Source organism: Ranitomeya imitator, chromosome 3, assembly GCF_032444005.1.
Source record: "Ranitomeya imitator isolate aRanImi1 chromosome 3, aRanImi1.pri, whole genome shotgun sequence".
In the NCBI taxonomy this organism is placed as follows: Eukaryota; Metazoa; Chordata; class Amphibia; order Anura; family Dendrobatidae; genus Ranitomeya; species Ranitomeya imitator.
Window position 1 is genome coordinate 87,630,749 of NC_091284.1, and position 23,570 is coordinate 87,654,318.

Genomic DNA, 23,570 nt, shown 5'->3' on the forward strand with positions numbered 1-23,570 from the left:
CCGGCCAGACCCTGCCTGTACCTGTGATCTGGTGCCCTGGACTGTGGCTGCCTGCTACATCAGTAAGCCAGGTAAAAAGACTGCACAACTGCGTCCTTCGTTCTTTACTTCACCACTCACCATCTTCCATCTATTCATCGGGAGCGCTGGGGACCTACTTCACCTGTGGGAAGTTATACCATCTGGCTGCCATAACATCATAACATCACCCCAGAGGACCCCTTTAAGCAGCGTTGGTCATCCTTGACCGAATACCACAGGTGGCGTCACAAACTTTCTTTATTTCAAAAACCCCTTTAAAGACTATTCCTTTAACATGGGTGCCTAGGTCCACGAACCGGGTTGCCGCCGCCGTCTCACATCCCTTTAAGTATCAGACCTGGTATCAAGTACCCCACGGCCCTGGCGGGCGTTCCATATGGGTACCTTAAGGCCAAATTCACACGTTCAGTATTTGGTTAGTATTTTACATCAGTATTTGTAAGCCAAAACCAGGAATATCTTTAACCCCTTTCTGAACTCGGACGGGATAGTACGTCCGAGGTCAGATCCCCTGCTTTGATGCAGGGCTCCGCGGTGAGCCCGCATCAAAGCCGGGACATGTCAGCTGTTTTGAACAGCTGACATGTGCCCGTAATAGGCGCGGGCAGAATCGCGATCTGCCCGCACCTATTAACTAGTTAAATGCCACTGTCAAACGCAGACAGCGGCATTTAACTACCGCTTCCGGCCGGGCGGCCGGAAATGATCGCATCGCCGACCCTGTCACATGATCGGGGGTCGGCGATGCTTCAGAATAGTAACCATAGAGGTCCTTGAGACCTCTATGGTTACTGATCCCCGGCAGCTGTGAGCGCCACCCTGTGGTCGGCGCTCACAGCACACCTGCAATTCTGCTACATAGTAGCGATCTGATGATCGCTGCTATGTAGCAGAGCCGATCGTGCTATGCCTGCTTCTAGCCTCCCATGGAGGCTATTGAAGCATGGCAAAAGTAAAAAAAAAAGTAAAAAAAAATGTGAAAAAAATAAAAAAAATATAAAAGTTTAAATCACCCCCCTTTCGCCCCAATCAAAATAAATGAATAAAAAAAAAAAATCAAAACTACACGTATTTGGTATCGCCGCGCTCAGAATCGCCTGATCTATCAATTTAAAAAAAGCAATAACCTGATAACTAAACGGCGTAGCGAGAAAAAAATGTGAAACGCCAGAATTACGTTTTTTTTGGTCGCCGCGACATTGCATTAAAATGCAATAACGGGCGATCAAAAGAACGTATCTGCACGAAAATGCTATCATTAAAAACGTCATCTCGGCATGCAAAAAATAAGCCCTCAACCGACCCCAGATCATGAAAAATGGAGCCGCTACGAGTATCGGAAAATGGCGCAATTTTTTTTTTTTTTAAGCAAAGTTTGGAATTTTTTTTTACCACTTAGGTAAAAAAATAACCTAGACATGTTAGGTGTCTATGAACTCGTACTGACCTGGAGAATCATAATGTCAGGACAGTTTTAGCATTTAGTGAACCTAGCAAAAAAGCCAAACAAAAAACAAGTGTGGGATTGCACTTTTTTTGCAATTTCACCGCACTTGGAATTTTTTCCCCGTTTTCTAGTACACGACATGCTAAAACCAATGATGTCGTTCAAAAGTACAACTCGTCCCGCAAAAAATAAGCCCTCACATGGCCAAATTGACGGAAAAATAAAAAAGTTATGGCTCTGGGAAGGAGGGGAGTGAAAAACGAACACGGAAAAACGAAAAATCCCAAGGTCATGAAGGGGTTAAATGAACCCTTTTTAAAGAAATTTGATATGTGGTCACCTGTTTTGTCGTTCATGTTTGTCATTGTGGACGTTGTTTGCGGTTTTCCAGATATTTTGAGCTGATTTATCAATTGGGATTTTTGTAAAAGATGCTTTTTTTTGCATAAATGTACTCTAGACCACCCATCCTCCTGACTGAGTTTAAGTACCCCAGAATTACAATTTTTCACTTTGTGTCTTTTAAAGGGACTCTGTCACCTGATTTTGGCAGGCCCTGTGTTCGGTCCGATGGGCGGTGTTTTCTGTTGTTTCATTGACCCCTTCCTTTCCCGCTGGCCGCAATATTTTCTTGAATGTGAGTAGGTTTCCTCCGTAGTACACGCGTGCGCAAGGCAATCTTGCCTTGCACACACGCAGTATGCTTTGCCCAACTGTGGGCAAAGCCGAAAAGCATTAGTGCGCATGCGCCGCCGCACTATGTCCCAGAAGTATTTTGCTGTGTTCCGGGACGTAGTACGGCGGCGCATGCGCACTAATGCTTTTGGCTTTGCCCGCAGTTGGGTAAAGCATACTGAGCGTGCGCAAGGCAAGGTTTCCTTGCGCACGCGTGTACTATGGAGGAAACCAACTCGCATTCAAGAAAATAGTGCGGCCAGCAGGAAAGGAAGGGGTCAATGAAACAACAGAAAACACCGCCCATCGGACTGAACACAGGGCCCGCCAAAATCAGGTGACAGGTTCCCTTTAAAAAAACAAACAAATAAAGGTTATTTGATAATGCTGTCTATATGTCCCCAATGTGCTCTGCATGACACAAAAATAGCTTTTATTATACTCACCTACCGGGCAGTATTGTAGTGAGCATGCCCTTTCCCCACGCATGCTCATTACAGTATTTTGCTCTGTCCTCAGCAGGCAGAGAGAAGTGCGCTTGAGCAGAAGCGCGATGGAGGGCAGTGTGTGGATGACATAGGATGCATCATTTAATCAAGAAGGAGGACAGCGATTGTAAGAAGAGAGGAGACTCTGGATCAAGACCAGATATGCCCATTGGACTGGACTGCACCGTAGGTGAGTATAATAACACAGGTCTTTTTTATGTTATACACTGGAATACTGTATATAAGGGCTTACTGGTGTAAAGATATTGATGAATATCTAAAGAGAACTTGAAGAGAATATCTAAAAACATCTTAGTGGGTTGTACCCACAAACCAAAAATCATACTAAATAAATTAAGTTAATCCGTTTTTGCGCTTTTGTTTTTTCCTCCCCTTCTTCAAGGAGCTATATCTTTTTCTATTGCTCCGTCCACACAGTCGTGTGAGAGCTTGTTTTTTGAGGAACGAGTTGTACTTTTCAATCACACCATTAATTTTATCATGTGATGTACTGGAATGAGGGATAAAAGTTCCAAGTGGGGCAAAATACTGAAAAAAAGCTCTATTCTGCATTTTTGAGATTTTTTTTTTATTTACCATGTTCACTATGGGGTAAAACTGACCTGGAAATATAATTCTCCAGGTCAGTACAATTACGGTACGTAGATACCAAACATGCATAGATTTATTTTTATTTACGGTAAGTGGTAACATTTTTTGGGAAATTTGTAAAAAAAAAATAAAACATGTACAGTACTTGTGGATTATTTTTGGCACTCTGAGCCGATGTTTTGATTGGGGTAGATTTGATGTTTTGATCGCCTCTTATTGCATTGTACTGCAGTGTTGTGGAGGCCTAAAAGCCATAATTCTGGGGTTTCTAATTTTTTTTCTTGTTATGCCATTTTACCAATTTGTTTCATTTATTTAATATTTTGATAAATTAGTTAAGTATGCCGCAACACCAAATATGTGTATTTTTTAACTTATTTTTATTGGGGGGGGGATTTTAACTTTTTTTTCAAATTTTAAAAACTTTTTTTTCACTTTCAACTGTATTTGTTAGTCACCTTAGAGGACTTGAACCTGCGATCATCTGATTGCTTCTACCACATGCAGCAATACCATAGCATTGCTATGCATGGCAAAAATCACAGTTTCCTATGAATGGCAGCTACACACTGGCTTTCACAGAAGTACCATCATGACAGTCACGTGGGTCTTCAGCACACCCCCCGTTGTCATGGCAACCCATTCCTATGCGAACATATATGAACTGAACCATGTGGGACCAGTATAATCTCTGTATATAGTATAATCTAATCTCTGGGCAATCCCATAGAAGGTACCATATATACTCGAGTAGAAGCCGACCCGAGTATAAGCTGAGACCCCTAATTTTGCTACAAAAAAACAGGGAAAACTTATTGACTCGACTATAAGCCTAGAGTGGGAAATGCAGCAGCTACCGGTAAATTTCAAAAATAAAAATGGATACCAAGAAAAGTAAAATTAATTGAGACATCAGTAGGTTAAGTGTTTTTGAATATCCATACTGAATCAGGAGCCCCATATAATGCTCCATACAGTTCATGATGGGCCCCATAAGATGCTCCATATTAAAATATGCCCCATATAATGCTGCACAAAGGTTAATAATGGCCCCATAAGATGCTCCATAGAAACAATTGCCCCATACAATGCTGTATAAAGGTTGATGGCCCCATAAGGTCCTCCATAGATTATGCCCCATACAATTCGGCATAAAGGTTGATGGCCACATAAGATGCTCCATAGATTATGCCCCATACAATGCTGTATAAAGGTTGATGGCCCCATAAGATGTGCCATAGATTATGCCCCATAATATGCTCCATAGATTATGCCCCATAATATGCTCCATAGATGATGCCCCATAAAATGCTCCATAGATTATGCCCCATAAAATGCTTCATAGATTATGCCCCATAAGGTGCTCCATAGATTATGCCCCATAAGATGCTCCATAGATTATGCCCCATAAGATGCTCCATCGATTATGCCCCATATGCTGTGATTAAAATAAAAAATCACACACTCACCGCTCGTTGCTCAGGCCCCTGGCACTTGCGATTTTTACCTTTTTTACCGATTTTTTTGCGCGCCACTCTGTCTTCCGGCTCTGACTGTTCATCGCGCCCTCTAACCTGAATGTCTCAGGCAGAGGAAAGACGGAGCGGCGCCCGGCGGTGGAAAGGGGTCAGGTGAATATCACTCAATGCTCACCTTCCCCCATTAAACTCACCTGCTCCCGGCGCGATCCCTGGCAGCTTCTCACTGTCAGATAGTCTCCGGGAGCCGGAAGCTTCTTCCTGTGTTCAGCTGTCACGTACCGCTCATTAAAGTAATGAATATGCGTCCATATTCATTACTTTAATGAGCGGTACCACGTGACCGCTGAACACAGGAAGAGCTGCCGGTGCCCGGAGATCATTGGACATACAGGAACCGCACCAGGAACAGGTGAGAATGTGACAGCCGCCGCTCCCCTCCCCCGCCGACCCCCTGGGACAACGACTCGAGTATAAGCCCAGAGGGGCACTTTCAGCCTAAAAAAATGGGCTAAAAATCTCAGCTTAAACTCGAGTATACAAGGTATGTGTTTTCAATAGGAAGAGGATAGTAAGTCGCTAATAGACACCTGTGCTTATATCAAGTGAAAAAAAAGGATCAGGCAGTCTCGCTGAAATTGGTCATTCAGCTGACATTCATCTAAGGCCTCATTCGTGTTGCACCCATTTTTCTTCACGTATAGAACACGTACCCTTTATAGTTTACTAGCAATTGAACCCTTTCTACGCCCGGGTGGCGAGCATTTTTATTGGTACAATTTCAATAAAATGACGCAAGAGTTAGCATGTGCGCCTTTTTAACCCCTTCATGACCCAGCCTATTTTGACCTTAATGACCTGGCCGTTTTTTGCAATTCTGACCAGTGTCCCTTTATGAGGTAATAACTCAGGAACGCTTCAACGGATCCTAGCGGTTCTGAGATTGTTTTTTCGTGACATATTGGGCTTCATGTTAGTGGTAAATTTAGGTCAATAAATTCTGCGTTTATTTGTGATAAAAACGGAAATTTGGCGAAAATTTTGAAAATTTCGCAATTTTCACATTTTGAATTTTTATTCTGTTAAACCAGAGAGTTATGTGACACAAAATAGTTAATAAATAACATTTCCCACATGTCTACTTTACACCAGCACAATTTTGGAAACAAAATTTTTTTTTGCTAGGAAGTTATAAGAGTTAAAATTTGACCAGCGATTTCTCATTTTTACAACGAAATTTACAAAACCATTTTTTTTAGGGACCACCTCACATTTGAAGTCAGTTTGAGGGGTCTATATGGCTGAAAATACCCAAAAGTGACACCATTCTAAAAAATGCACCCCTCAAGGTGCTCAAAACCACATTCAAGAAGTTTTTTAACCCTTCAGGTGCTTCACAGCAGCAGAAGCAACATGGAAGGAAAAAATGAACATTTAACTTTTTAGTCACAAAAATTATCTTTTAGCAACATTTTTTTTATTTTCCCAATGGTACAAGGAGAAACTGAACCACGAAAGTTGTTGTCCAATTTGTCCTGAGTACGCTGATACCTCATATGTGGGGGTAAACCACTGTTTGGGCGCACGGCAGGGCTTGGAAGGGAAGGAGCGCCATTTGACTTTTTGAATGAAAAATTGGCTCCACTCTTTAGCGGACACCATGTCACGTTTGGAGAGCCCCCGTGTGCCTAAAAATTGGAGCTCCCCCACACGTGACCCCATTTTGGAAACTAGACGCCCCAAGGAACTTATCTAGATGCATAGTGAGAACTTTGAACCCCCGGGGGCTTCACAAATTGATCCGTAAAAATGAAAAAGTACTTTTTTTTCACAAAAAAATTCTTTTAGCCTCAATTTTTTTCATTTTCACATGGGTAACAGGATAAAATGGATCCTAAAATGTGTTTGGCAATTTCTCCTGAGTACACCGATACCTCACATGTGGGGGTAAACCACTGTTTGGGCACATGGTAAGGTTCGGAAGGGAAGGAGCGCCATTTGACTTTTTGAATGGAAAATTATCTCCATCGTTAGCGGACACCATGTCGTGTTTGGAGAGCCCCCGTGTGCCTAAACATTGGAGCTCCCCCACAAATGACCCCATTTTGGAAACTAGACCCCCCAAGGAACTTATCTAGATGCATATTGAGCACTTTAAACCCTCAGGTGCTTCACAAATTGATCTGTAAAAATGAAAAAGTACTTTTTTTTTCACAAAAAAATTCTTTTCGCCTCAGTTTTTCATTTTCACATGGGCAATAGGATAAAATGAATCCTAAAATTTGTTGGGCAATTTCTCCCGAGTACGCCGATACCTCATATGTGGGGGTAAACCACTGTTTGGGCACACGGCAGGGCTCGGAAGGGAAGGCGCGCCATTTGACTTTTTGAATGGAAAATTAGCTCCAATTGTTAGCGGACACCATGTCGCGTTTAGAGAGCTCCTGTGTGCCTATGCATTGGAGCTCCCCCACAAGTGACCCCATTTTGGAAACTAGACCCCCCAAGGAACTTATCTAGATGCATATTGAGCACTTTAAACCCCCAGGTGCTTCACAGAAGTTTATAATGCAGAGCCATGAAAATAAAAAATAATTTTTCTTTCCTCAAAAATGATTTTTAGCCTGGAATTTCCTATTTTGCCAAGGGTAATAGGAGAAATTGGACCGCAAATGTTGTTGTCCAGTTTGTCCTGAGTACGCTGATACCCCATATGTGGGGGTAAACCACTGTTTGGGCGCACGGCAGGGCTCGGAAGGGAAGGCACGCCAATTGGCTTTTTAAATGGAAAATTAGCTCCAATCATTAGCGGACACCATGTCACGTTTGGAGAGCCCCTGTGTGCCTAAACATTGGAGATCCCCCACATATGACCCCATTTTGGAAACTAGACCCCCAAAGGAACTAATCTAGATGTGTGGTGAGGACTTTGAACTTCCAAGTGCTTCACAGAAGTTTATAACGCAGAGCCATGAAAATAAAATAAAAATTTTATTTTCTCTAAAATGATTTTTTAGCCTGCAATTTATTATTTTCCCAAGGGTAAAAGGAGAAATTTGACCCCAAAAGTTGTTGTACAGTTTCTCCTGAGTACGCTGATACCCCATATGTGGGGGTAAACCACAGTTTGGGCACATGTCGGGGCTCGGAAGTCAAGTAGTGACATTTTGAAATGCAGACTTTGATGGAATGCTCTGCGGGCGTTACGTTGCGTTTGCAGAGCCCCTGATGTGGCTAAACAGTAGAAACCCCCCACAAGTGACCCCATTTTAGAAACTAGACCCCGAAAGGAACTTATCTAGATATGTGGTGAGCACTTTGAACCCCCAAGTGCTTCACAGACGTTTACAACGCAGAGCCGTGAAAATAAAAAATCATTTTTCTTTCCTCAAAAATGATGTTTTAGCAAGCAATTTTTTATTTTCTCAAGGGTAACAGGAGAAATTGGACCCCAGTAATTGTTGCCCAGTTTGTCCTGAGTACGCTGATACCCCATATGTGGGGGTAAACCACTGTTTGGGCACATGTCGGGGCTCGGAAGTCAAGTAGTGACGTTTTGAAATGCAGACTTTGATGGAATGGTCTGCGGGCGTCACGTTGCGTTTGCAGAGCCCCTGGTGTGCCTAAACAGTAGAAACCCCCCACAAGTGACCCCATTTTGGAAACTAGACCCCCCAAGGAACTTATCTAGATATGTGGTGAGCACTTTGAACCCCCAAGTGCTTCACAGACGTTTACAACGCAGAGCCGTGAAAATAAAAAATCATTTTTCTTTCCTCAAAAATGATGTTTTAGCAAGCAATTTTTTATTTTCTCAAGGGTAACAGGAGAAATTGGACCCCAGTAATTGTTGCCCAGTTTGTCCTGAGTACGCTGATACCCCATATGTGGGGGTAAACCACTGTTTGGGCACATGTCGGGGCTCGGAAGTCAAGTAGTGACGTTTTGAAATGCAGACTTTGATGGAATGGTCTGCGGGCGTCACGTTGCGTTTGCAGAGCCCCTGGTGTGCCTAAACAGTAGAAACCCCCCACAAGTGACCCCATTTTGGAAACTAGACCCCCCAAGGAACTTATCTAGATATGTGGTGAGCACTTTGAACCCCCAAGTGCTTCACAGACGTTTACAACGCAGAGCCGTGAAAATAAAAAATCATTTTTCTTTCCTCAAAAATGATGTTTTAGCAAGCAATTTTTTATTTTCTCAAGGGTAACAGGAGAAATTGGACCCCAGTAATTGTTGCCCAGTTTGTCCTGAGTACGCTGATACCCCATATGTGGGGGTAAACCACTGTTTGGGCACATGTCGGGGCTCGGAAGTCAAGTAGTGACGTTTTGAAATGCAGACTTTGATGGAATGGTCTGCGGGCGTCACGTTGCGTTTGCAGAGCCCCTGGTGTGCCTAAACAGTAGAAACCCCCCACAAGTGCCCCCATTTTGGAAACTAGACCCCCCAAGGAACTTATCTAGATATGTGGTGAGCACTTTGAACCCCCAAGTGCTTCACAGACGTTTACAACGCAGAGCCGTGAAAATAAAAAATCATTTTACTTTCCTCAAAAATGATGTTTTAGCAAGCAATTTTTTATTTTCTCAAGGGTAACAGGAGAAATTGGACCCCAGTAATTGTTGCCCAGTTTGTCCTGAGTACACTGATACCCCATATGTGGGGGTAAACCACTGTTTGGGCACACGTCGGGGCTCGGAAGGGAAGGAGCACCATTTGACTTTTTGAATAAAAGATTGGCTGGAATCAATGGTGGCGCCATGTTGCGTTTGGAGACCCCCTGATGTGCCTAAACAGTGGAAACCCCTCAATTCTAACGCCAACACACCCCTAACCCTTATCCCAACTGTAGCCGTAACCCTAACCACAACCCTAACCGCAACACACCCCTAACCACAACCCTAACCCCAACACACCCCTAACCCTAACCACAACCCTAATTCCAACCCAACCCTAACCCTAACCCTAAGGCTATGTACCCACGTTGCGGATTCGTGTGAGATTTTTCCGCACCATTTTTGAAAAATCCGCGGGTAAAAGGCACTGCGTTTTACCTGCGGATTTACTGCGGATTTCACCTGCGGATTCCTATTGAGGAATAGGTGTAAAACGCTGCGGAATCCGCACAAAGAATTGACATGCTGCGGAAAATACAACGCAGCGTTTCCGTGCGGTATTTTCCGCACCATGGGCACAGCGGATTTGGTTTTCCATAGGTTTACATGGTACTGTAAACCTGATGGAACACTGCTGCGAATCCGCAGCGGCCAATCCGCTGCAGATCCGCAGCCAAATCCGCACCGTGTGCACATAGCCTAATTCTAAAGGCATGTGCACACGCTTCGGAAAACGCTGCGGATCCGCAGCAGTTTCCCATGAGTTTACAGTTCAATGTAAACCTATGGGAAACAAAAATCGCTGTACACATGCTGCGGAAAAACTGCACGGAAACGCAGCGGTTTACATTCCGCAGCATGTCACTTCTTTCTGCGGATTCCACAGCGGTTTTACAACTGCTCCAATAGAAAATCGCAGTTGTAAAACCGCAGTGAAATGCGCAGAAAAACCGCGGTAAATCTGCCATAAATCCGCAGCGGTTTAGCACTGCGGATTTATCAAATCCGCTGCGGAAAAATCCGCAGAGGACCAGAATACGTGTGCACATACCGAAACCCTAACCCTACCCCTAACCCTAACCCTAACCCTAACCCTACCCCTAACCCTACCCCTACCCCTACCCCTACCCCTAACCCTAACCCTACCCCTAACCCTACCCCTACCCCTACCCCTAACCCTACCCCTAACCCTACCCCTACCCCTAACCCTAACCCTACCCCTAACCCTACCCCTAACCCTAACCCTAACCCTAGTTCTAACTCCAACCTTAGTGAAAAAAAAAAAAATTTTTTATTTTATTATTGTCCCTATCTATGGGGGACAAATGGGGGGGGGTCATTTACTGTTTTTTTATTTTGACCACTGTGATAGATTATATCACAGTGATCAAAATTCACATTGGAACGAATCTGCCGGCCGGCAGATTCGGCGGGCGCACTGCGCATGCGCCCGCCATTTTGGAACATGGCGGCGCTCGGGGAAGAAGACGGACGGGACCCCGCCAGGATCGGTAAGTATAAGGGGGGGAGATCAGGGCACAGGGGGGGAGATCAGGGCACGGGGGGGCGTCGGAGCACGGGGGGGGAGGGATCGGAGCATGGGGGAGAGTGATCGGTGTGCGGGCGGGTGGATCGGTGTGCAGGGGGGGTGGATCGGTGTGCAGGGGGGGTGGTTCGGAGCACGGGGGGGGGATCGGAGTGCGGGGGGGTTTGATTGGAGCGCGGGGGGTGTGACTGGAGCACGGGGGGAGCGGACAGGAGGACGGGGGAGCGGAGCACAGGACGGAGGGGAGCGGGCCACAGATCGGAGGGCTGGGGGGGCGATCGGAGGGGTGGGGTGGGTGCACATTAGTATTTCCAGCCATGGCCGATGATATTGCAGCATCGGCCATGGCTGGATTGTAATATTTCACCATTTTTTTAGGTGAAATATTACAAATCGCTCTGATTGGCAGTTTCACTTTCAACAGCCAATCAGAGCGATCGTAGCCACGAGGGGGTGAAGCCACCCCCCCTGGGCTAAACTACCACTCCCCCTGTCCCTGCAGATCGGGTGAAATGGGAGTTAACCCTTTCACCCGATCTGCAGGGACGCGATCTTTCTGTGACACAGCATATGCGTCACAGGTCGGATTGGCACCGACTTTCATGACGCATACGCTGTGTCACAGGTCGGGAAGGGGTTAAAGTCACTGTGTGTGCAAATTTGCATATACAGTGTCTTCAATAAAATGGCACCAGAGATGGCGGTATGCGCACATGCTGACTTCGGCACCATTTTTATTAAAGTAATATAATACAATGTTAACACAGCAGTGCGCATGCGCCGGCCATAGGGACAATGGCGATGGCTGGCGCATGCGCACTGCTCTGTTGACGTCGTAGTATAATTCTTCAATAAAAGAAGGCCATCCATGTGCTGTTCGCATTTAACATTGCAAAGTATAGGAGATGCATTGTAATATACACTGCTCAAAAAAATAAAGGGAACACTAAAATGCCACATCCTAGATATCACTGAATTAAATACTCCAGTTGTAAATCTTTATTCATTACATAGTGGAATGTGATGAGAGCCATAAAACCTAAAAATGATCAACATAAATCACAACTAATATCCCACAGAGTTCTGGAGTTGGAATGATGCTCAAAATCAAAGTGGAAAATGAAGTTACAGGCTGATTCAACTTCAGTGGAAATGCCTCAAAACAAGGAAATGATGCTCAGCAGAGTGTGTGGCCTCCACATGCCTGTATGATCTCCCTACAATGCCTGGGCATGCTCCTGATGAGGCGGTGGATGGTCTTCTGAGGGATCTCCTCTCAGACCTGGACTAAAGCATCTGCCAACTCCTGGACAGTCTGGTGGAACGCGACATTGGTGGATGGTGCGAGACATGATGTCCCAGATGTGTTCAATTGGATTCAGGTCTGGGGAACGGGCGGGCCAGTCCATAGCTTCAATGCCTTCATCGCAGGAACTGCTGACACACTCCAGCCACATGAGGTCTGGCATTGTCCTGCATTAGGAGGAACTCAAGGCCAACCGCATCAGCATATGGTCTCAAAAGGGGTCTGAGGATCTCATCTCAGTACCTAATGGCAGTCAGGCTACCTCTGGTGAGCACATGGAGGGCTGTGCAGCCCTCCAAAGAAATGCCACCCCACACCATTACTGACCCACTGCCAAACCAGTCATGCTGAAGGATGTTGCAGGCAGATCGCTCTTCACAGCATCTCCAGACTCTGTCACATCTGTCACATGTGCTCAGTGTGAACCTGCTTTCATCTGTGAAGAGAACAGGACGCTAGTGGCGAGTTTGCCAATCCTGGTGTTCTGTGGCAAATTCCAAGCATCCTGCATGGCGTTGGGCTGTGAGCATAACCCCATCTGTGGACGTCGAGCACTCAGACCACCCTCATGGAGTCGGTTTCTAACCGTTTGTGCAGACACACGCACATTTGTGGCCTGCTGGAGGTCATTTTGCAGTGCTCCTCCTGTTCCTCCTTGCACAAAGGCTGAGGTAGCGGTCCTGCTGCTGGGTTGTTGCCTTCCTACGGACTGTCCACGTCTCCTGGTGTACTGGCCTGCCCTCTGGTAGCGCCTCCAGCCTCTGGACATTACGCTGACAGACACAGCAAACCTTCGTGCCACAGCTCACATTGATGTGCCATCCTGGATGAGCTGCACTACCTGAGCCACTTGTGTAGGTTGTAGAGTCAGTCTCATGCTACCAAGAGTGTGAAAGCACAACCAACATTCAAAAGTGACCAAAACATCAGCCAGAAAGCATTGGTACTGAGATGTGGTCTGTGGTCCCCACCTGCAGAACCACTCCTTTATTGAGTGCGTCTTGATAATTGCCAATAATTTCCATCTGTTGTCTATTTGATTTGCACAACAGCATGTGAAATTGATTGTCAAACCGTGTTGCTTACTAAGTGGACAGAAGTTTGATTTACTTGGAGTTATAATCTGTTGTTTAAGTGTTCACTTTATTTTTTTGAGCAATGTATTTATTTAGCCATCAGAAAATCACTGACGACCCTGATGGTAAAAATGGACACACACTGATGCGACGCTGACCCAAAACACTGATGGCACCAGTACTATTTTTTTCAGATACATGTTTAAGCACAAATGTGTGAATGAGGCCTAATATATAAGAGTAACTGAGCTCTTCATTCCCGAATAGTAATATTAATGTTACTATAATATTAATAATAATAATAATAATAATTCTTATTTATATAGCGCCATAAAATTCGGCAGCACTTTACAATAAGCGGGGACATGTACAGAAGTTAAGACAATTTAAACGGTGACATTAGGTGTGAGTTCCCTGCTCGGAAGCTTACAATCTACAAGGAAATGGGGGGACACAATAGGTGAAAAGTGCTTGTTATTACAGGTCTGGCAATTATAATAAATAGGGTTTTTCATATAAAGCTGCATGATCCGGTCATCAGCCCGTGTGTTTAAGTGCAATAGTCAAGTATCAAGATCGCGATTACTATCCCGGTGTTGAATCATATTACATCCTTTTGAATTTATGAACATGGTTTGGATGGATCACTTTGATGAGGTCGCCGAGCAGGTTCATTTTTCATGTTTTTTCTGTTTTGCATTAATGGTGTCTCATCTAATATAACTATCACTTTACTGCTCTAGAATGATATGTGGGTGTCATGTCTGCTCCATTGTTTGTGATCTATTTGAGTCTAGCGTGAGTCTATCTTGGTAAAACTGATAGATATGGTGCAATCGAGTTGAATATGAATCTTGCCTTTTACTTTGCCATCATTGGTCGATAGCATTATAGTGCTACGTTACTGCATATAATAAGCTACTCCAGGGAATTCACCACAAACAGTCTGAATGAGTATGGGAATATGCAGGAGCATTCCATAACTGCAGCTTTTTTATATTTAAAAGAAACAGCAAAAATGTATAAAAACTTGTAGAAACTAGTGCTGGCACAATTATTCTCTTACTGTCTATAACTAGCTTTTTTGTCCGTTTATGTGCTACAAAAAGAAGGTTGAAAAGTTTAAGTCAGTTTTTCTCCATAAACCACACCACACCTGTCCACAGGTTCATTTGAACTGATCTGCACTACCAGACACAACCCAATGTGGCAGTACTTCTGGAAGAAAACACTGTTTTTTTCTAACCCCGTAAAACCTCTTAAAGGGCATCTGTCAGTAGGATCAACCCTCCTAAGCCATCTATATTGGCATATAGGTCAGAGGAAGGTGAATGAAGTGATACCTTGATATCTGCGATCCATTGTCTTATTCCAGAGAAATCCAAATTTTTCTTAATATGTACATGAGCTGTTAAGAACTAGGGGCTGGACATAGATCTCCACCGAGAATCTGCCTCCAGAGAAGATTTTAAAACATAACTGTTGTTTTAATTTCTATTTAATTCAGAAGTGACAATGTCGCTGAGTTCACAGGAACCAGTTGACAGAAGAGCTGTATTGGGCCAATTAAGAGCTGACAGAGCTCGTGCACTATCCCAAAGACTGAGGTAAATTGCTGATGCATACAGTGCATGGGATTCAGCTAGGAGCGCACGCTGTGTAGCCCTGGCCTCTACCCTTAGAAAGGTGCATTCAGTATGTATGGTGCTAAATATGGATTTGCTTCAGAAACAGCATAGAGGTACATCTTCTAGAAGGTTTTTGAAACAATTTCTTTCTGATTTCATTTATAAAGTATTTTTGAAAGATTATTAACCCCTTTCTGACCTCGGACGGGATGGTACGTCCGAGGTCAGATCCCCTGCTTTGATGCAGGGCTCCGCGGTGAGCCCGCACCAAAGCCGGAACATGTCAGCTGTTTTGAACAGCTGACATGTGCCCCTAATAGGCGCGGGCAGAATCGCGATCTGCCCGCACCTATTAACTAGTTAAATGCCGCTGTCAAACGCAGACAGCTGCATTTAACTACCGCATCCGGCCGGGCGGCCGGAAATGACGTCATCGCCAACCCCCGTCACATGATCGGGGGTCGGCGATGCGTCTCCATTGTAACCATAGAGGTCCTTGAGACCTCTATGGTTACTGATGACCGGTGGCTGTGAGCGCCACCCTGTGGTCGGCGCTCACAGCACACCTCCATTTCTGCTACATAGCAGCGATCAGCAGATCGCTGCTATGTAGCAGAGCCGATCGCGTTGTGCCTGCTTCTAGCCTCCCATGGAGGCTATTGAAGCATGGCAAAAGTAAAAAAAAAAAAGTTGAAAAAAATGTTAAAAAAATAAAAAAAATATAAAAGTTTAAATCACCCCCCTTTCGCCCAAATCAAAATAAATCAATAAAAAAAATATAAAATCTACGCATATTTGGTATCGCCGTGCTCAGAATCGCCCGATCTATCAATTTAAAAAAAAGCATTAACCTGATCGCTAAACAGCGTAGCGGGAAAAAAAATAAAAACGCCAGAATTACGTTTTTTTGGTCGCCGCGACATTGCATTAAAATGCAATAACGGGCGATCAAAAGAACGTATCTGCACCGAAATGCTATCATTAAAAACGTCATCTCGGCACGCAAAAAATAAGCCCTCAACCGACCCCAGATCACAAAAAATGGAGACGCTACGGGTATCGGAAAATGGCGCATTTTTTTTTTTTTTTTTAGCAAAGTTTGGAATTTTTTTTCACCACTTAGATAAAAAATAACCTAGTGATGTTAGGTGTCTATGAACTCGTACTGACCTGGAGAATCATGATGGCAGGTCAGTTTTAGCATTTAGTGAACCTAGCAAAAAAGCCAAACAAAAAACAAGTGTGGGATTACACTTTTTTTGCAATTTCACCGCACTTGGAATTTTTTTCCCGTTTTCTAGTACACGACATGCTAAAACCAATGATGTCGTTCAAAAGTACAACTCGTCCCGCAAAAAATAAGCCCTCACATGGCCAAATTGACGGAAAAATAAAAAAGTTATCGCTCTGGGAAGGAGGGGAGTGAAAAACGAACACGGAAAAACGAAAAATCCCAAGGTCATGAAGGGGTTAAAATTACTTTCTCTACATTATTATTTAATAAAATATTACGCTTTAAATTAAATGGTTCATTGCCAGTATGAGACATGTAATGACTGACAGTCTGCTGTTTGATCTACATTTCTCACACTGGTGACACCATCTTTCATTTAAATAAGCTCTGGAGGCAGATTCTCTGGGAGATCTATGTCCGGCCCATAGATCTTAACAGCTCATTTACATATTAAGAAAAATGTGGATTTCTCTGGAATAATATATCAGATCACAGATATCAAAGTATTATTAATATTATTATTTATTATTATAGCGCCATTTATTCCATGGCGCTTTACATGTGTAGAGGGGTATACAAAATAAAAACAAGTACAATAATCTTAAACAATACAAGTTACAACTGGTACAGGAGGAGAGAGGACCCAGCCCATGAGAGCTCACAATCTACAAGGGATGGGTGAGAATACAGTGGGGGAGGGTAGAGCTGGTTGTGCAGCGGTTTGGTCGATCGGCGGTTACTGCAGGTTGTTGTAGGCTTGTCGGAAGAGGTGGGTCTTCAGATTCTTTTTGAAGGTTTCCATGGTAGGCGAGAGTCTGATATGTTGTGATAGAGAGTTCCACAGTAGGAGTGATGCGCGAGAGAAATCTTGTATGCGGTTGTGGGAAAAGGAGATAAGAGGGGAGTAGAGAAGGAGATCTTGTGAGGATCGGAGGTTGTGTTCAGGTAAGTACCGGGAGAAGAGGTCACAGATGTATGGAGGAGACAGGTTGTGGATGGCTTTGTATGTCATGGTTAAGGTTTTGTACTGGAGTCTCTGGGCAATGGGGAGCCAGTGAACGGATTGACAGAGGGGAGAGGCCAGGGAATAGCGGGGGGACAGGTGGATTAGTCGGGCAGCAGAGTTTAGAATAGATTGGAGGGGTGCGAGAGTGTTCGAAGGAAGGCCACAGAGCAGGAGGTTGCAGTAGTCAAGACGAGAGATGATGAGGGCATGGACTAGAGTTTTTGCAGATTCTTGGTTTAGGAATGTATGGATCCGTGAAATATTTTTGAGTTGAAGGTGGCAGGAAGTGGAAAGGGCTTGGATATAAGGTTTGAAGGAGAGATCAGTGTCAATAATTAGCCCGAGGCAGCGAGCTTGTGGGACTGGAGAGAGTGGACAGCCGTTTACTGTAATGGATAGGTCCGTTGGGGGAGTCGCGTGAGATGGGGGAAAGATGATGAATTCTGCTTTGTCCATATTAAGTTTTAGAAATCTAGTGGAGAAGAAGGATGAAATAGCGGACAGACATTGAGGGATTCTGGTTAGTAGGGTAGTGATATCTGGTCCAGAGATGTAGATCTGTGTGTCATCAGCATAGAGATGATACTGAAAGCCATAAGATTCTATGACCTGTCCCAGGCCAAAGGTGTAAATGGAGACGAGCAGAGGCCCTAGGACTGAACCTTGCAAGACTCCGACAGATAGGGGGCGAGGTGAGGAGGTGGTGTGTGAGTGGGAGACTCTGAGTGTCCGGTCTGTTAAGTATGACAAGATCCAGGATAGGGCCAAGTCTGTGATGCCAAGGGATGAGAGGGTCTGTAGTAATAGGGAATGGTCCACTATGTCAGAGACAGAGGACAGGTCCAGGAGGAGGAGGACAGAGTAGTGTTGCTTGCTCTTCGCGGTTAATAGGTCATTGGTGACCTTAGTTAGGGCAGTTTCAGTGGAGTGGTGTGACCGGAAGCCTGATTGTAAGCGGTCGAAGAGGGAGCAGAAAGAGAGATGGGAGGACAGTTCAAGATGGACTTGTTGTTCCAGTAGTTTTGAGGCATAGGTGAGAAGTGATATAGGGCGATAGCTAGATACAGAGGATGGGTCAAGAGAGGGCTTTTTGAGGATAGGTGTGATGGAGGCATGTTTAAAGCTTGAGGGGAAAACGCCAGTTGTTAGTGATAGGTTGAAGAGATAGGTTAGGGTTGGGATGAAGACTGTGGCGAGGTTTGGGATGAAGTGGGATGGGATCGGGTCAAATGCACAGGTGGTGAGATGCGATCTTGAGAGTAGAGTGGAGAGTCGATCTTCTGTAATGGTGGAGAAGTTGGTTTTGGAGGTGGAAGGCTGGGAAGTTGGGAGGAAGGGCTCTGGGGATTGTTGACCAAAACTGTCTCTGATGTTATCAATCTTCTGCTTGAAAAATGAGGCAAAGTTTTCAGCTGATTGGGGAAGGAGGGGGTGCTGGGGGACAGAGGAGAGAATTGAAGGTGTTGAATAATTGTTTAGGGTTGTGAGACAGGGAGAATATGACAGATGAGAAGTAGGTTTGTTTAGCTGTGGCGAGTGTGGTCTTGAAAGTAGTGAGGGACTGTTTGAATGCAATAAAGTGCTTGTTACTCAACTTTCTATGACCTGCATTCCCTTGTAGACGGCCCATGAGGGTTGAGCCAACTAGCAGATTCCCTTAAAGAGCACCTGTAAGCAGGATTTAGCACTATAAAGTAAAGTTATGCCCATAGTGCCGTTGCTATACTGATTAAACAGATACCTGCGGCAAATGAATTCAATCAGTGGTTGTTGTTTAATAAGCCTCTAAAGTTGTCTAATGATATCTCTGTGCATCAAGGTGGGTCTAGGAAGTAGGGTCTTTTTCTGGTTCTCCACCCCTCTACCAGCCTCCTGTGTCACTTTTACAGGTCACTTCCTGCCTTTCTGCTCCGCCATCATTAGGGTGGGTGGGGCATGTGCAGTGTGATTTCATGACTGGTCTTAAGGCGCTGGAGGCGGTGAATGCGCAGATCGAGATTTCGGCTCAATGAAGACACTAAATCCTGCTCACAGGTTCTATTTAAAAGTTGAAAATAATTGTACTTGCCTCGTAGCGGTGTCGATGACGTTCTTCCAGAGAATCCACATCATCATAGAGTTTTTCTGAAAAAGAATAATTTGAAAACAATGATTCTGCAGCATAAATAACAATCATATCAATTTAAAACCGATCTTAGATTTGTGAGCACATTTGTGCACAAAATGCAAATTGTTAACAGTGGCGTTCATGTGCTGAGAGCCATGCAATCTAGAATGAAGTAGCCAAAAGAGGCTGTTAAAAAACAAATGTACATCACAGTGAGGTCACAGTCCGCTGACAACCCATCAATATTATCTACTGAACATCTTCCATAAAAATACTGAAATTCATTCACATCCTTGCCTTCATTGTGCTAGATCTCTTTTCTCAACTATGTACCTGACTACTCACTACTGTTCAGTCTCAAACCATTGCTTGCATCCTTTCAAAATGCTTGATCGGAAAAATTGAACTGGAGTAGAAGTTGTTATGCATGCAAAATAAGAGCATGTTCACACTGGCCATTAAACAAACAAAACTCAAGACAGAAACAAAATGAACATATACCTGTTATGATCTGGTGGTTTAGGAACAACATGAGACAAGCTCTGAAGGAGGTGGTATCTGTACTGACCGCAGACCCTGAACCTAGCAGCGCAACTAGAAATAGCCGTGGGAGGTACCTGACGCTCCCTAGACCCCTCGGCACAGCCTAAGATCTAACTTCCCCTAAAGATGGAAACAGGAAACCTATCTTGCCTCATAGAAAATCCCCAAAGGAAAGAGCCCCCCACAAATATTGACGGTGAGAGGAGGGGAAAATAACATACGCAGAGATGAAATCAGATTTTAGCATAGGAGGCCAGTCTAGCTTGATAGATAGGACAGGAAAGGATACTGTGCGGTCAGTATAAAAACTACAAAACAATTCACACAGAGTTTACAAAATCTCCACACCTGACTAAAGGCGTAGAGGGTAAATTTGCTTCCCAGAGCTTCCAGCTAACAGAAAAAATCCATAATGACAAGCTGGACAAAAATAGAATGCACAGAACAATAAGTCCACAACATGTGGACTGAAATGAGCAAAGCCAGAACTTATCTTTGCAGAACTGGTCAGGAACCCAGGAGAATCCAAGCAGAGATGTGACTCCAGCCAGAAAACATTGACAAGTGGCATAGGCTGAAGACTAGAGCCAGGTTAAATAGCAGAGCCAGGAGAGACGATTAGTGAAAGCAGCTGCTAAAGCTAAACCCAAGGAGCGGCAGTTCCACTCAAAACCACCAGAGGGAGTCCAAGGGCAGAATTCACAAAAGTGCCATTTACAACCACCGGAGGGAGCCCAAGAACGGAATTCACAACAATACCTTGCTGTAAGTAAATAAGTAATAGCAGTAGTGCATATAAATAAAGTAGGATATTAAGTAAACACTGTTTTTGATTAAAAAAAAGAAAGCATAAAAGCATCTCACCAGTGTCATGATCCAGGACAGGGTTTTGCTTACTTCCCGTCCTGGTCAGGTCTGGGTTAATTTTATCCGCCTCTCTTTGGTTTAGGGGCAGCTATTTAGTGCTGTCTCTGCCTAGGTCTGGTGTCGGTGATAGTTCCGGTCCCTCGGCTTGAGCAGCTGACCTAGGTTTATCCGTGTGATTCCCCTGTCCCCTCTGCATCTTTTTGGTGTCTGCCCCTCTTTCCCTATGCCTCTGTCCTACGGCTTTGCTTATACTTGGCTTCCACGTGCATGACCCGGCTCAGTTTATTGACTTATCTTCACGTCTTCTGATTTTGTACCTCCCTGTCCTCTCTGGCTTCTGACCCTCTACTCGCTCTTGATGTTGCTTTCCGCCTCATCCTCTGGTATCTCCGCTCCCGGCCGGTTCCCGACCCCTGGCTCGTTACTTACCTCTCTTCCCCTTGACTGTCGCGCACCCCCGCAGGTCTTCGGCGGCTTGGTTCTGGTTGGGCACGCTCTTGTCCCTGGTTCAGGTCCCGGACATCGCCGCTCTCTCCACTGGCCAGGTCTCTCCTCACTAGTCGGATCGTGCTACACGCTTGCAGCGTGGTCCCTGCTCCCCTGCAGGTCCACGTTCTGCAGACTCATCTGTCGGAGCCACCTAGTGGTCACTGCTATATCGTGTCCTGTGCAACACGACAGCCAGCATCAAGGTGTACCACATTCAAGATGATCAATATGAATAAGGGCACACCAGGACTGAGTCCCTAATGAATACACAGCAAATGGAAACTATATACAGTAAATGCTATGTCCAGCTCAAAGAAAGGGATGCCACACCAGGGGCGTAAAGACCATGGTCACGATCGGCCACTGTGTGTTAGAGGTCACCGACGCCAGCAAAAACTTCAACTGCATGTGAGTCATTGGACACACATCAAGTTAAAGTTTATTGCAGCGCACAGACCCAACAGGTCCATGAGCGGCAAAACATGCTGTCGGCCAATCATAGACCAGCAGCTGATGTCGGCGTGCACGTCACTAGGCACATGACAGTGATGTCATGCACTCCCGTCGCTTGCACTCTGAAGTCAGCTGCCGGCTTCAGAAGAGGACACCGCACAGCGGGAGAGTGGAGGTAGGGTGAGTATAATTGTTTATTTATTTTCTACACAAAAGAACAACAGCAGAACGGGACACATAATACCAGCAAGGGGCCGAGGATAAGGGACATATTACCAGAATAGGGCCCAGGATAAGGGATATATTACCAAAATGGTGCCCAGCATAAGGGGCATAGTACCAGGATGTGGGATATATACTGATGAGCAAATGGATAAAAATTAGTGATGAGCGAGTGTACTCGATGCTCGGCATTTCCCGAGCATGCTCGGGTGACCTCCGAGTATTTATGACTGTTTGGAGATTTAGTTTTCATCGAGGAAGCTGAATGATTTACAGCTACTAGCCAGCTTGATTACATGTAGGAATTCCCTAGCAACCAGGCAACCCCCACATGTACTCAGCCTGGCTACTAGCTGTAAATCATTCAGCTGGGGCCCGATGAAAACTAAATCTTGGAGCAGTCATAAATACTCGGAGGTCACCCGAGCGTGCTCCGGAAAACCCGAGCAATGAGTACACTCGCTCATCACTAATAAAAATGTTTTGAAACTCTGACTTTCAGGCTCCATATCTCACCATCCCCTACTGCTTCAAACGTGAGACTATCATCATTTATAGACAATCATCTTGGCTATCTCATACATAAATTTGACTTGCAACTATTTAGCATGTCATCAGTTATGCAGATTCTTGATATGTCACTGAATTGTTACTGTTTTCCTCCTATAAATCTAAATTTTAATTTTTATTATTTTGTCAGTAATTTTGAACACTGACTAAATCCTTCAGGTTATGCTCTCGATCAGATTAAAAAATGTCTCAACCGAAATCTGATCCTAGGTCTCTTCTACACATTCCCAAAGTAGTTGCATACTTGTCAACTTACTTGGGTATGTATACAGTTTTTTCTTCATCTCTCTAACCACAAGTATTAGATTAGGTTGAGATCTGGAGACTGTGGGTACCAATACAGCACCTCTACTTCACTGTCATTGAACCATTTCTTTGTCAATCTAGATATCTGTTTCTGATGGTTATCCTGCTAGAACACTATGTTGTCCTTTCATACCCATAGTACTCAAGTGTAAGAAGTAACTAGTCTTTTAGGTTACTCACATATAGCTCAGGATTGAGCAGAACATCGATGAAGTAAGGCTTGCAAGGAAGAACAAAAGCCATAAAAAAGGAATTTGGGGGTATGTCAAAAGCAAAATAAAAGTCAAAGATAGTATAGGATTTTTACAGGATGAAAGGGGTGAAGTGGTCAAAAATGATGTTGAGAAGGCCGAACTTTGCATCAGTGTTCTCTAAGAAAGCAATTGTAGCATTAACTGATCTTCACGGTGTCATCGAATTAATAAAATAATCCACACTATCCATAAAGAGAGAAATGGTGAGGGAACACTTAGCTAATTTAAATGAATTTAAATCTCCTGGCCAGATGAATTAAATCCTAGGTTACTGAAAGAGTTAGCAGAGGAAACTGGAGAGCCACTAACCAGAATCTTTAAAAAAAAAACTGAAAACAGCAAATGTTGTCACTGTCTTCAAAAAAGTAAAAAAGACAAAGCCAGGAAATTACAGGTCAGTGAACCTTACTTGTATACCAGGAATGATATTTGAACAAATAATTACCGTATCTACTCGAATAAAAGCCGAGATTTTCAGCCCACTTTTTTGGGCTGAAAGTCCCCCTCTCGGTTTATTCTCGAGTCATACCCAGTGGTCAGCAGGGGAGGGGGAGCGGGGACTGTGAAATTATACTCACCTACTCCTAGTGCGGTGCAGT

At 44.4% G+C, this 23,570-nt stretch overlaps 1 protein-coding gene across 3 annotated transcripts in view; it reads right to left on the minus strand.

The window, feature by feature from the left end:
• The window catches only part of CTPS2 (CTP synthase 2), a 307,360-nt gene that overhangs the window by 67,791 nt on the left and 215,999 nt on the right, over positions 1–23,570 (minus strand). For all 3 annotated transcript variants that reach the window (XR_011319771.1, XM_069761061.1, XM_069761060.1), the window contains one exon: positions 19,229–19,284. Coding sequence is in view for 2 of the 3 variants with exons in the window: in XM_069761061.1 (XP_069617162.1) it covers positions 19,229–19,284 (56 nt within the window). In the remaining variant the exon portion in view is untranslated. The remainder of the gene's footprint in view (positions 1–19,228; positions 19,285–23,570) is intronic.